At 49.1% G+C, this 14,164-nt stretch overlaps 4 protein-coding genes across 5 annotated transcripts; 2 read left to right on the top strand and 2 right to left on the bottom strand.

Annotated features, from left to right (window-relative positions):
• The first annotated feature begins 1,542 nt into the window (after positions 1 to 1,542).
• Positions 1,543 to 4,265, top strand: LOC117584828 (short-chain dehydrogenase/reductase family 16C member 6). 2 transcript variants are annotated; one of them, XM_034273955.1, is made up of 6 exons: positions 1,543 to 1,613; positions 2,595 to 2,729; positions 3,117 to 3,270; positions 3,321 to 3,475; positions 3,535 to 3,895; positions 3,950 to 4,265. In XM_034273955.1, exons 2-6 carry the CDS (start codon positions 2,707 to 2,709, stop codon positions 4,211 to 4,213), a joined length of 957 nt encoding a protein of 318 aa, XP_034129846.1. In that variant the 5' UTR covers positions 1,543 to 1,613; positions 2,595 to 2,706; the 3' UTR covers positions 4,214 to 4,265. The 2 variants fall into 2 exon arrangements, with proteins under 2 accessions (XP_034129846.1, XP_034129845.1); XM_034273954.1 differs by lacking the exon at positions 1,543 to 1,613 and adding an exon at positions 1,742 to 1,760 and having other exon boundaries at positions 3,950 to 4,213.
• A 43-nt stretch (positions 4,266 to 4,308) lies between these two features.
• On the top strand, positions 4,309 to 8,829 carry LOC117584826 (rab3 GTPase-activating protein regulatory subunit). The gene is made up of 7 exons (XM_034273952.1): positions 4,309 to 4,454; positions 4,518 to 4,830; positions 4,883 to 6,679; positions 6,744 to 6,960; positions 7,011 to 8,264; positions 8,319 to 8,516; positions 8,580 to 8,829. The coding sequence occupies exons 1-7, from the start codon at positions 4,379 to 4,381 to the stop codon at positions 8,760 to 8,762; spliced, it is 4,038 nt and encodes a 1,345-aa protein (XP_034129843.1). The 5' UTR covers positions 4,309 to 4,378; the 3' UTR covers positions 8,763 to 8,829.
• Positions 8,811 to 12,937, bottom strand: LOC117584827 (WD repeat-containing protein on Y chromosome). Its single transcript, XM_034273953.1, has 6 exons — positions 12,306 to 12,937; positions 11,007 to 12,246; positions 10,502 to 10,953; positions 10,233 to 10,431; positions 9,557 to 9,757; positions 8,811 to 9,502 (listed from the first exon to the last, which is right to left on the bottom strand). Exons 1-6 carry the CDS (start codon positions 12,913 to 12,915, stop codon positions 8,839 to 8,841), a joined length of 3,366 nt encoding a protein of 1,121 aa, XP_034129844.1. The 5' UTR covers positions 12,916 to 12,937; the 3' UTR covers positions 8,811 to 8,838.
• On the bottom strand, positions 12,921 to 14,012 carry LOC117584829 (60S ribosomal protein L7-2). The gene is made up of 3 exons (XM_034273956.1): positions 13,896 to 14,012; positions 13,181 to 13,829; positions 12,921 to 13,119 (listed from the first exon to the last, which is right to left on the bottom strand). The coding sequence occupies exons 1-3, from the start codon at positions 13,904 to 13,906 to the stop codon at positions 13,006 to 13,008; spliced, it is 774 nt and encodes a 257-aa protein (XP_034129847.1). The 5' UTR covers positions 13,907 to 14,012; the 3' UTR covers positions 12,921 to 13,005.
• Positions 14,013 to 14,164: the final 152 nt, after the last annotated feature.

The following is a 14,164-nucleotide window of genomic DNA, read 5'->3' as shown; positions in this document are numbered from 1 at the left end:
TTCCCTCTGTCTCCATGTGCCTGACATGTCATATTGATTGCTAATGCACGCCATATCGATAAGGAGAGAATACCAGTACCAGAAGATGGAGAAGCTAAAGGGGAAAACGGAACCATAAAGCCCAAACAATAAGCAACAAGCTAGACCACAAAACACGACCATTAACCAAAAGGAAAAGAGGAAAGGGAGAGACATAATAAGCATAAACTTTGTTTATTTTGATTTGTGTGGAAGTTGATGATTATTTAAATGGCAGTCAGGAAACCGAAGCTTCGATATTTGATTAGGGTTGGAGCTATTTTGTATGCTTTATGCTCTAGAGAGCTTTAACTGCGATGCACAGTACGGCAAGCGCAAGTACAGTGAAAGCTCTCTAGGGAGAGCCAAGAGAGAACACCAATAAAGTGAGTTTATTTATAGGCGGTTGGACAGTTCATTGTGTGCACCTGTCCATTAAGTTATATCTTCACTGTACGATGCGTTACTTGTGTTACTTGTGTACCAAATTGACACCAATTATGTGAACGGGTCGTCGATCGCACAGAACCGAACGCAAAGTGCGGGCAACCCTTCAATGACCTTCCCCACAGCAACGAGGAATATCTACAGACAGCATCGAAAGATAATAAATATAAACAGCAGGGCAAAGAGGTAACTGCTGGTCTATTGATACCCTTGCACAGCTTTTTATTTGCTTTTTGTTGAGCTTAAGACTCAGCTGTGAAAACTAAGGCAACTGCATTAACAAAGAGCCAATACTTGTGTGACGTTTCGGTAGATTATTATGGAACATTTTTGCACAAAGAAGCTATTGCAGCTATGTACATATGTATGTATGACACCATTAGCATTCACAAATACTACCTTCTATGCATTGCAAACGGTATTACAGGGTATACATAAACACCAAATATAAAAGCCAATTAAAGTAAAGCAGAGCAAAGTTAAGTAAAAGTAACTTTCTGAACAAAATACTGGTTATCGCCTCAAGGGCAAAAGCTGCAAACGAGCTTTAATGCAGAAACGGAATTCATACTTCGCTCTCACACTCTCTTTCATCTTTAATCTCTTTCTTTCCCCTCTCTCACTTACTGTTATGATTACTGAACTTGAACTTGGCTTCGACTGCAGATCGAACTTTTGCTTACTCATACAATGCAACAGAAACAACAACAGAAACGAAAAGTAAACATTAAGCAAAGAAACGGTAAATCATGCTTAGCTTCGCTTGCTTGTGTGTGTATGCTTGTATGTACATAGCTGCTGCTGCTTCCCGGTCTTTTGTTTCCGTCTGGACACTCCCTACCCTGAATGAAGGTCATCTCTGCTCACCTGGAGACGTGTAAACAAAAGACACCAGCCAGTCACATACAGATTGCAGATCATTTATTATTTACTAGATCTCAAGGATCATCTGTTGCCGGTCTTCCACTCTACTCTCTGAGGCCCCAAAGATATTCGCACTCCCTCTCTCTCACTCCCTTGGAGCCCGCAGCTCAGCCTGTTGGAATTGTGAGCTTCGTTTGCTTCCAGCAGCAGCTGCTGAAATCAGTTTGCTGCGAGCAACAAGACTTAACGGTTCCCGTTCAAGCTTTGACTCTTTGGGATATTGTGTAAATATTGCGTAAATTTGTTTTTCATACCAGTTTGGGGAATACATACATATGTGTTAAGGAATCTTAGGATTTCCAGTCTTGTCACTAAAGTGTTGCAATGTTTTCGTGGACAGTTAATGGAAATGTTGAAAAAAGTGCTCAGCGGTGTCACAATGGGAGTGGAACTGAATGTTATAAAAAATTACTTTTAAAGTGGATAATTTTAATTTGCAAACATTAAATTTTAGTGCGAAGAAAGATAACATCAAAAGAACATTATTTTGTCTAACGATTAAAAATTAATAGCCCCCTAAATCATTGGGGGAAAAAATATGAAAAGAAAGACTCAAAAAATGCAAAAACCAAAGTCCAGAAGTGTTCTAAACCAAACATACAAAATATTTCTTTCAACAAAATCCCACAAAACCATTTGAAAATAATCAAGCAAACCTCGTTGCATTTTATGGTTACGGCTTTTGGTTGTTGCAACAAACACTTGGCTTCCCCATTGCAACAAGCCATGTAGCCATGTAGCTGGCTGCCACTCGCTACCAAAAGACCCCGAGAGACCACAACCAAATAGCCGCAGCGCAGTCAAATCGAAGAGAATTACACCAAGAGCAGCGCCAAGTGGCTCGCCTGGCTGGTTGCACTTTTTGGCATAGGCAAAGGCGTAATCGAGTCGTCCTCTCTCTCGCTCTGTCTGTGCCACATTGGAGTGCACGTAATTTTGTTGCCCAGACGCTAGGCAAGGCGCAACGAAACGAAAACGAAAGTGGAAATGCTGCATTTGCTTTCGTTGCTCGCCTGCGCTGCAGCCAGCTGCTCTTTCCCAGCCGGTTTTACATAAATAAATCGGAAAAATACAATAAATTGATCAAAAGCTCACCAAAAATTGCGAAAAAGGAAACCAGAAAATAGGGAAGAGATAACCAAAACAACACAAAACCAAAAACCAAGCTAGCCGTGACTGATAAACAATATTTTGTTTCATTATAGAAATTATCCACATCACTGGGCGCTCTGCTTGACTTTGCACTCAAAGGGCTAGTCAGGGCAAAGAGATTAAAAGGAAAACGCAACCAAACAGCAAACTTATCCAACTGTCGCCATGATTGAGCGTGAAATTATCCAGTAAGTGTTATCGCATTATGTGTGGCCTGATTCAAAGTTCAACTCTGAGTAGTTATCCACATGCGCTCCAAAATATGGGGCCAAGAACCGGAGTCAACACTTGCATCAAGTCTGAACATTTTCCATTATCTTATGCTTGGGGCACCATGGATACAATGGCAAAGTCCGGCGACTACAATCTATTCGAACGTTTGAACATTGCACATGCAGCAAACCGCATACAAATAGACAAATTAAATCATTTCGGGGCTTGCCAAGCCTCGACTTTTGGCAAATATTTGCTTCTACTTGAGCTAGCAGTTGACCCAACTAATTGTTGTGCTATTGTTATTGACCATGGCATACACAATTAGATGAGTGTTTGATGTTTATTTTACCATTTTGTAGCACCACAACTGCATCGAAGAGACTATTTGATGTTCTGCAGGATGTTCTACAATTTCTGTTGCTTTTCTTGCGCATCTTTCTGGAAATGTTTATCATGCTCATACAGAAGGTGTTGCCCAAAAGGCTCAAGGATATCAGCGGTGAAGTTGTGCTGGTAAGTAGCGGACAAGAATAAAAGATAGGCATTCAAATGTTTCGTTTTAGATTACCGGCACTGGCCATGGGATTGGCCGGGAGCTGGCGCTGCACTACGCCTCCTTGGGCAGCACAGTGATATGTGTGGACATTAATGAGAAGAACAACCAGCAGACTGTACAAAAGGCCAAGCGACTTAATCTGGGCAATGTTCACAGTTTCATGTTGGTATTTCAAATACGAAACAATCTCAAACATTCAAATGTTTGTATCCATTTTTCAGTTGCGATGTTTCCAAGCGTGCGGAGGTTATGGCACTGGCGGATCGCGTCAAGGCAGAAGTTGGACCCATATCGGTGCTGGTCAATAATGTGGGCATCATGCCCACGCATCCCATTTTACAGCAATCCGCTGAGGAGATCCAACGCGTCTTCGATGTGAATGTGTTCTCGCAGTTCTGGACAATCCAGGCCTTCCTGTCCCACATGGAGGAGAAGAATCGCGGCCACATTATCGCTCTGTCCTCCATTGCGGGTGTGGTGGGACTCTCGAATCTGGTGCCGTATTGTGCCACCAAGTTCGCTGTGCGCGGCCTCATGGAGGCACTGCATGAAGAACTACGCGAAGGACCCTACAGAAATATGGTAAGAACTTTTAATCGAGCATCGAATCAGGATTAATCTCCTTTATGCGGATAGATAAAAACCACCACAATCTTCCCGTACATGACAAACACGGGCCTGTGCAAGCATCCGAAGGTAAAGTTCCCATCGATCTTGGGCTTGCTGGATCCTAAGGAAGTGGCAATGCGTATTGTCGAGGCTCATCGCTCCGACGCTCTGGAAGCCACAATTCCCAGCTGTCTGCTGCACATCAACAACTGGACGAGACTACTGCCAGATCATTGTGGTCTGATGCTGAAGGACTACATTGACAGTGGCGTGGAGTCGGACTTAATTTAGATTTCCTTTGATTATGTTGCGAATAACGAAATAAATATTTTAAACATTTCAACGTTGAATGGCAAAAACTCTGCTATCGATACCTGTTGCTCTCATATCGATACACCACTAGTTACAACGATTACTCTGGTCACACCAACAGCTGTGTGATGACAACAAAAGAAAATGGCTTGCGAAGTGAAAACATTTGGGGAAATACGCGATTTTAGAAAAGTTCAAGAATACTTTGGCCTCGGGCATGGTGAGACACTAAAAGTTATGCTTAGAACTGCAGTAGTTAATCCAAAATCTTTTCATGGAGCAGACGATAACTGGCTAAATGCCATCAACTCTGCCATTTCCCCAACGGGCGAGCTGATCGCGATGGCCCAGGGGGAGAAGTTAGCCTTTCTGTCGACCTGCTGGAGCAGCAATGGACATGCCAACACCTACGCCCTGGGATGGACTGGCGAGCTGGAGGATCCCAATCAGATTGTGACCAGTCTAACGTGTCTGCCAATGACGCATCAGAGTCGGAACAACGATGGAGCCACAGAATGGACTTGCGTGGCAGTGGGCTTGGTCTCTGGCCTGGTTGTCTTTTACACAGACTCTGGCCAAAAGCTCTTCTCACAATGGTTGGTCATTCGATTCCATACAATGTCAGCACTTAATTCGTTTATTTTGCAGCTGCCAGGAGAATCCTGTAATTGGCGTCAAATTGCAATCCCCGCCACGCCACTCGGAGGGCGATGCCTTGCTCTACATTGTGTACACACGTTGCTTGTGCTTCATGAAGGGACAGGATATATTGCCCACGCTCATAAACTGTCGCCACAATGTGCAGCGTGGCGCACTGGAGCGGAATTCCTATCCCATCGCGGATGTGGTGCCATTCCAGAAGTACAAATTCAAACAGGAGCGCGAGGGCATCATTAACGACGCTGCCATATCGAGCACACAACGTCCGCCGACCTATGACTACATTGTACAGCAGAGCATTGGCCATGGCTACTATGCCAAGGTGCATGCCACACCGCCGCGCAGCTCCCAAGTGCTGGCAGCAGGAGCCGAACCTTATTTGGGTTTCTTTCATGCCGAGGAAGGCTACAAGACCGTCTCACTGGGTGAGGTGGCCAAAGGTGTCATAGGCTTAGCCTACAATAATCTACTTGGCGGCTTGTTCAAGCGTGCCCCAGATCCACCGCCAAGCCCCGAAGATGCCCCGCTGCCGCAGCCCACCAAGGAGGCGCCCATGCGTATACGCTGCCGCCTGTATGATGGCAAAAGGGATGGCCTCACGCTGGCCATAGCCCCAGGCGGCCGCTTGGCTGTCGTCACGGATAATCTGGATCGTGTGATGCTGGTGGACACTCAACAGGCCATCATTTTGCGCGTGTGGAAGGGCTATCGCGATGCCCAATGCGCGTTTGTGCCCGTCAAGGAGCGCTCCGTGCGTGGCATCAAGACACACAAGAGGAAAGCCTTGTTTTTGGTCATCTATGCGCCGCGCATGGGCTGCCTGGACATCTGGGCGCTGCAGAATGGACCCAAAGTGGCGGCCTTTACTGTGTGCAAGAGCGGACAATTAATTTACAATAATCACAGTGCTCTAGGCACAGCCACAGCAGCGGGTGTAGGAGGTGGGCAATCCAGGAAGTCGCCTGTCATCAACCACTGCCTGTTCCTGGATCCCAGCGACAGCAGCTTGAAGGAGATCCACATACCATTTCATTATGCGCTGAGTGAGACCAACTCGCAGACATCCCGTGACATTCACTTGCTGCGGCGTCTCAGGAACCAAATGCGTGCCCTCAGCCACGATGCGGATAATGACCAGAAGCTGAAGGAGATTGCCGAGCTGGCCAGCGAACTGCAGACGCTGGAGGTGCGCCAGCAGTGCCTGGAAATGCTGCTCAAGAGCAAGAAACTGCAACCCTTTGTATTCCAATGCATTGTCAACGCATTCATTGAGAAGCCGCTGCCCGAGGCCACCGCGGGCGAGGATTATCACGAGTTTGTGCATCAAATTGAGAACTACAAACGCCTCACGGACCTCTACTTGGCGCTCAGTCAAGTCAGTCAGCGCAGTGACAAGGAACCACCCGTGGAGCACTTGGAACTCTCGGATGCCGATCTGGTGACGATCAATAAGTTGGTGCTGCTGCTGGACGATGGCAGCGTAAAGGACAAACCAACTGGCACTCGCGAGGTGAGCTTTCAGCTGAGAGATGTCCACAAGTCGGAGGAGTTTGTCGACTATCTGAGCATCTTCAACATTGAGGCTGCGGATGGCATCAGTTTGCTGCCCGAGAAGGCAGACAAGTTTGGTGCCGTCAGCATTGATCTCTTCAGTCAGTTCTTTGGCCAGAGCCTGTGCTTTGGCCAGTTTAAGCAGTGGATTGGCCAGGCCTGTCTGCCCAGCAAGGATCTGTTGACGCTTATCATTTGGTTTTGGCTGGAGAAGCCTTTCAAGTACAACAACTGGTAAGGGGCAAAGCAAAACCTTTTCTGGCCTCATTTATGCTTACTTTTACATTTTGTTTTGTAGTGATGAAGTCGTGGAGGACATGTCACGCATTGCGGCAATGGTGCAAACCATTTGCGAGCTGGCCGGCGATCATATCCATGACTATGCATACAATGCCATATCGCCCTGGTGGCAGGAGGTGCGCGAGCAGCTGCTGGAGAGCAAACAGTTCTCTGGTCTGCTCGTGGCAATTGTCTGCAAAACGGTGGCCACAAATCTCTGGCGCAATCGCAAGGAGGTACGAACTGTCGCAGCTTTTAGGCATTGATTACAGCTTCAATTTTCCAGGGCTCGTGTGACGAATCATCGCAGAACGAGGAGGAGGAACGCTGGGAACGCATCTCCCATGACGAGGCACAGTGGGGCCTGCTCACGGGCAAACTGGAGGATGTCTCTGTGCTGGGTGCCATTTTGGGCAAGCCGCTAACCTGCCGGGAGCCAGTGGGGCCGGAAATGCCGTACGAGACGCCAGACTGCAGCCTCAAGAGCATCGTCAGCGGTGGTAAAGGCATCGTCACGGAGCTGACTGCCAAATGGTTGGTCAGCGCGCAGCTGCATCCCAGCAAGATTGTGGAGATAACAGCGCCCGAAAATGACCTAAATGAAGAGAGTCGCGAGTTGACTAGAGCCAAAGTAAAGGAGGAAGAGGAGAAGGCAGCGCCAGAGGAGGAGCAAGAATCAGAGCTGGAGTTGGCCAAGGAAGTGCAGGTGCTGCCTGCCAATGAGCCCGTGCTGGAGCGACTGGCACTGCTGCGCGCTCATTTTCCCTTCAGCCTGGAGTCGGGCGTGCTGCTGAGCCTCATGTCCTGGCAGTATATGGTGCAGTGGAGCAAACAGCTCTCATCTCTCGACCACATGCGTTCAGCGCTGCTCTGTCTGGCTGAGTTTCGTACGCCCGATTGGGCCCTGAAGCACGGCATCTGCTGCATGCTGTGGAATGCCACACTGAAGTTTCCTCTGCAAGCGGCAGCCAAATTGATGCAAAAAGTAGGACGCCTGCCGGTGGACAAGATGTGCCAGCAGGATCTGGATATGTCGGCGGGCAAAGTGCCCGAGTTTCTCGAGCTAAGCTTGGAGTTTCTGCAGCATTTCTCCAGCTCGCTGGAGCACGACAAGCGCGAGCTACACTTCGAGCAGTCCCTCAGCGAGGGAGCACTCCCGCTGCAGTTCTTGGCGCTGCAGCAGCATCATGCCATGCCCAAGCTGCTGCAGCTGCAGACCGAACTCTGCAGTGTGCTGCACTTCATTGCCTTCTTCCAGCTGCGTGTGGCCAAGCCGCTGACGCTGCTCTTCGATGCCATGGGCAACAAGGCGCTGCTGGCGGACATCAACAAGGAGCTGCCGTACGTGCTGCCAGGCCCTGACTTGGTGTTGCAGCAGCAGCGCACAGATTTCCTCTGCCGCGTTGTTGCCGTCACCATGGATCTGATCAGGGAGGATCTCCAACAGCTCTACATACTGGATCATGTCTATTACATGGCCAAGATTTGTGCGCTGGCCGACAGCTGGGAGCTGGACAAGCTGCCCATATTGAGGCGTCAGGTGAGGCGTGCATCTGCTTTGTTCTTCGGCCATTTCCAACACTTTCTTCCGCAGATTGTGGAACTTTATGCCTTTGGCTATGATGCGGAGGCACAGACACTGCTGCAGGATATCAGCGAGGACGAGGAACTGGGACGCTTGCTGCTGGAGATCGCCGGCAGGCGGCTGAATCTGTATGCCGAGAGCTCTCAGTCCACCTTCCTCAAGATAGCCTCCGTGGGGCATCAACTGCTGGGCTACTTGGATAACCTGGTAAGTGCTGCCAGCGTTTATCATCCACAGAACTGATCGGACAATGTTATCCACGCCACACAGAAGGAACCGCTGACCGAGCAGAGCATACCGATTGCTGCCACCAAGCCGGATGAGATTGATGTGGCAGCATTGGACAAGCTGCTGGGGCACACCTACAAGTGCCTGTGTCGTGCGGGTCGCGAGTCCAAGGAGCTGCCCATCATCGCACAGATGTACAACGCCGTGCGCATATTGCAGAATTAACACTTTAATTTAAACACCAAAACATTCAGCAGCAATAACCCCAAAAATATACATAAATTATACCCGAGGCAACGGACTACTGACTCTGCTGACTGGGACTCGGCCCGGGACCCATGTCGCCGCGTGTCTTGGCCATGCGCATATTCCGTGGATCTTTGGGTCGCAACGATGCAGGACGACGCGGCGGCTGCTTAATATTCAGCGCCGATCCACTCAGGTTCACTTTGCCCTCGACGGGCACATAATGCTCCAAGTAATTCTCCGCCGCCACGCGACTTATCACAGCTGGCGTGGGCAAACGTTCGAGCATCTCCGTGTTGTGCACCTTCAGATGCGTGTAGACAGCAATGTAGCTCTGTGTGGTGTCCACATCGATGCGCTGATCCATGACACTCTTGCCGGGGAGCGTGAAGTGCTTGCCCAGAATGGGTTCCTTCAATGGCTTTTCGAAGATTTTCTTTAGATCGTAGCCATCTTCCGTCTGTGCGGTCTGCTCTTCACGCTCCTCGGGCGCCTTGGCCTCGGTACGCTTGACGGGTCGATCCATTTGGAGGCCAGAGATAACCTTAAGTGTCGTAGAGCTGGCCACCTTTTTGATGTCCGGCGGCAGGCGATAGACTTGATTAACGTCCCCAGCACGCTCAAAGGGTGTGAGCTTGGACCAGGGCAAAACTGTGCCCAGAGTGCCCAAGTAGCGGCCGCCCTGTGTCCACAAACGACACGAGTAATCGTGGCTGCCACTGCAAATGGATGGAGGTTGAGTCTGGAGTCTGGTTCAGCTTTCTTTTACTTACGAAAACACAATCTTGGGCAGATTTATGAATGAAATGGAATTGATGGCCTTCAGATGCGCCTTGTAGGAGCTGACCAGCAGCGGTTCACGCTGATGTCGCACCACACGCTTGGCCCGTGTCACCCAGAACTCCTTACGCAGGAAGATAAATTCGAGTCGGAGTTTGGGCATGCAGACGTGCACCTTCTCCGCTTCGGGCACGCTGGAACGACAGATGTCACGGGTTGTACTAGGACTAATCATGGCAACAAGTGAGGCAGAGTCGCGAGCGTGCTGTGCCAGTTATGACTTATTTATTATTTTTACCAGAAGGAAACAAATTGGGCAAACTTTGTTCGAACACGCAAGGACAGGCCCAAGTCAACTTTGTTGTGGGTGGAATTTGCTTCTGATAAACATGCAGAATAATGAGGAATGTTGTTAGAGACAGTTTCATGTGGTTGCTTAATGGCCTGAGAATGGTTTTTATGGAAGGTACAGTAGGTGCTCGCAAAGAGAGAACACAAAGAATAATCGGGGTAGGATCTACTCTTAATTTCAAATTAGATTGGGAAATTGGAGAGCAATCAAACACGTCCAAAGATCCTCATCAGAGTAACTCCAGTAGGTTGTTTTCTTAACTTTTCTTAGGCACTCTTTTGCAGCTTTCACTTAGTTTAACTTCAACAAACACTCACCAATAGTTGACTATATGCCAGATCTTGATATACCCAAAAGCTGTGCCCGTGTACAAATAACGATTCTTGCGATCTGTGCACATGGTAAGAACACAATCGCCCGTCTTATGGACAGACATGAACTGATCCATGTAGCCGCCGCGCTGATGATGCGAATACATCTGTATATAGCCAGTGTCCAAAGAGATAAAGACACTGCCTGAAAGAAGAAAAAGTAAGCAAATGAATACAACATTTTGGACTATGTTTGTTGAGTGAATGAAGTTCACCGTGATGCAGGGTCTGTGGACGTGATTGCAGGAACAGCACAGCCTGTACGGAAATTGGTACATTCTGGCCATAATCTCGAGTGTCCTCTGGCTTGGGCAGAGCTGGGGTGGTGAAGGATGTCACCCGACTATTGCGACTGGTGCCGTGACTCGTGCGAGACATCAGACGCTTGCTGCGACGCATTAACTTCTCCTCCTCGGCGGTCAGTTTGAGCTCAATGAAGCGTTTGGGATCCATGACGCTGTAACGGCGATAGGGCTGGCCCGTTTCCAGCTTCCAGAATATAACCTCACCCGAGTAGGTGGCAGTTACCACGCCCTCGCCCAGCTTGACGTCCGCACAGGTGATGTCGTCCGTGTGGAACTTCGACCACTTCTTGGGATCCCCATACTCGCGACCCTCCACATCATTGAATTCGGTTACCTGACGATCCCAGCCCATGGCCAGAATGCTGCCAAAGGGATTCCGAGTGACTGAGAGTAAGGCTGAGAGAGCAAGACCTACCGATCCACCACCCAAATGACTGAAGTCACCTCCTGATCCGGCATTATGCTCATGTTACGCACCACCACAGAATTATTGTAGTTCCAAATCTTCAGGGAACCATCGCGGGCGCCCGTTAGCAGGAACTGCTCGAGTGGATCGAAGGTGGCGGCTGTGATCTCAATGTCAATGATCTCGCCGTAAATCATCTTCGTGTGGCAGTTCTTCATGATGATCTTGCGCCGTCCAGTCCATGGATCCCACACAATGATGTAGCTGTCGAGGCCACAGGTGACGATATTCCGAAATAAATGATTGTACAGCACCACGGAGACGGGTGCCGCATGCGTGTTGCCATCGGTGAGATCCACGCGCACGCGTGGACAGCACTTGATGGAGATTAACTTGCGACCGGCCACAATGAGCTCGCGCAGATGCGAGTGGTAGAAGTAAGTCAAATCCGTTTCGCTGGGATGTATGAGACGCACCAACTCGCCATAGGTCTGGAGCAACGTGTGCTCCTGCAGATCCCACACTTTGATGATCTTCTGGTAGTCCACGCTGTACACTTTGTTCTCCTCCGGCTGCACAAAGACCGTGACAATGCCCCCATTGTGACCGGTGAGTATGGCCGAGGGTTCTGTGGGGATATAGACATCCCAGATCCTGACGAACGTGTCGGGTCCGCCTGTGACGACAATGTTGTGGCTCTCCGCCACAAAGAAAGTGGAAACACCCAAGGGCACACGGAAGTTGCTACGCTCATCGTATGTGACCATAATCATGCCCGGGCAGCGGCCGCGATACTTCTTGGTGTTCCTGTACTCTGCTGTGGCGAACAGGGCGTTCATGTGCAGCGAATAGTGGACACAGGTGATCATCTCGTTGTGCAAATTGATGTACTCCTTGGGTATCATCTGCGGTATCTTGCCCTTCAGCACGTCCGTCCACACCACCTCGATGAGGGCAGCGCCCGGCTTGGCCTGGAACGGACCGCGCAGATGCGGCGAGTATGAGATAATTCTCACATTGCCCGCATAGTCCCCCAGCACCAGCTTCGAGTGCACCTTGCCATTGTTGTAGAAGGCATAGCTCATGCAGTAGACAGCGTGGGGCATGCTGCGGATCACCATACGCAGCGTAAAGGTCGAGGCGATGGTCTCGTGAAAGCGCAGCTCCCGCTCTGTGGATGAGGTGCACACGATGCTGACATCCGAGAGAGCCTGCACAGCCAGTATCCAAGTGGGCATCTTCAGGTGAACTAACGGCAAGAGAGGGATTAACCCTGGGAGCGAGAACTCCATCGACTCTTAGACTTACTGCTCTCCGAGGTTGCTGTGCGAATGGGCTCCATGTGGGAGGTCCAAAAGCGCAGCATGCCCTCGTGACTGGCCGTCACCCACATGCCCGAGGCTTCGGGGGAATCTTCGCCGCCAAAGGAGAAGTTAACCGTCTCGGTGACCTCCTCGATGGGCACCTGATCCGACTTGGCCTTGAGCAGAGCCACACAGCACACAGTGGATCGGTGCTCGGTCTTTCGCACCGAGGGCGCCACCGAAATGGGCAGAATGAGCGACTCCTTTTGGCTGCTGGGATCCTCCTCCTGGAAGCCAAAGATCAGATACGAGACAAACTCATTCCAATCGACACGAAAGTCCCTATTCTGGTTGATCTTCAGGAAGAGGCGTTTGTACACGGCATCGTTGAAGGTGATGTCATGATCCAGCAGCAGACTGCGCAGATCACCGAAGCCGACCTGTGAGTCGGGACGCTCGCTGAAGGCCTGATGCAGCTTATCTAGCTGATCCTTGGATATGAGATTGTGCAGACGCTCCGTTTGATCCTCTGGCAGGAAGCTCACAGTCGAGGAGATCGTCTGATATTCAATATCCGTCTTGCTATCCCGACTGGCATTGAAGATCGCAGACATTTTGCTCAATTGATTGACAAATTTGTGTGTATTATTTGGGCTTAGGCATAGAAAATGTTAATCACTTAAAAGTCTACTAGATTGGGGCATCTAGAGGCAGCGTGCAACCAGATCGTTGATGGCATTGCCACGATAGCCATACTCCCCTCCGCGTTTGTATGACACTGAGACCTTTTTCTGCCAGCCATTGCGGGGACTAGACATCTGCAAAAGGCAATCATTGAATTACAAAACAAATATAAATCATTTAGCCATCGAAACCTACAGTAAAAGCACACAGGAATTGAGTGACTGCAGCAAAATTGGGTCCAACTGTGCAGATTTCATGGATTATGTCCTCCAGGCAAATGACACCCTTCTCGCCGAGATGCTCCTCCACCATAGTGTTGGACTGAATAGCCGTCTTCTTGCCCTCGATGCGTGCAAAGCCCTTTTTGAACAGCAACTCGCGTATGGTGCTCAACGATGGATTGCCGTACACCACAAAGGGTTCGATGACGCGCAGCAACAATTGGTTCTCCTTGGTGTTCTCCAGGAATACGGCATTGTGACGTTGGCCCATGCGCAGCGTTTTGAATATTTCCGAGGTGGTCTTGTCGAAGATTTTCTTGCCTGCATGGCGCATCACAAAGAGCAGCTTGGGATTTGAATCGTCGGACGCCGCAGCACTCTGTTCGGTGATGTTCGTCTTCAGAATGGTTTGCCTGATTCGGTTTGATGTTCTTTCGGCCTTCAGGTAGCCCATAACAAAGGATTCGGCACGTCGGAATTTGTGGTGCGTCTTGGTTTTCTCTCTGCGCTTAATGCGATCATTTTTCTTCTGTTCAATGACCGACTGATCTTGCAGAATACGTCGCTTCCGATGCTTTAACACGGAGACGGTTTTTCCAGGTAATTTGTTGGGCACGGCGTATCTATTTTGTGTAATTATATGATGTTGTGTTACATAAGCTAATAAATATAGTTTTCATTGCTCTTACTTGTCCGACATCTCTGTATTTTGTAATTTAATGTGCAATTCCTAAAAAACACGTGCAGCTGCAATCAAAACAATAACTAAAAGGCGGTGTGACCTCAACCACAGAAATATACCGACAAATACGTTGTATTGGTATGTTTTATCGATAATATCGCTAATGTGTTTTGCGCTTAACAGCACTTTCTTCATTTCTTCATTTAAGTGATTTTCATTTGTTTACTATATTTACTGCTTAGAAAAACTACATAAATTAGCTGTCTGTGGGTTTGA

Source organism: Drosophila guanche, unplaced genomic scaffold (genome assembly GCF_900245975.1).
Source record: "Drosophila guanche unplaced genomic scaffold, DGUA_6, whole genome shotgun sequence".
Taxonomy (NCBI): domain Eukaryota; kingdom Metazoa; phylum Arthropoda; class Insecta; order Diptera; family Drosophilidae; genus Drosophila; species Drosophila guanche.
This window is presented reverse-complemented; position numbering and strand designations above follow the sequence as displayed.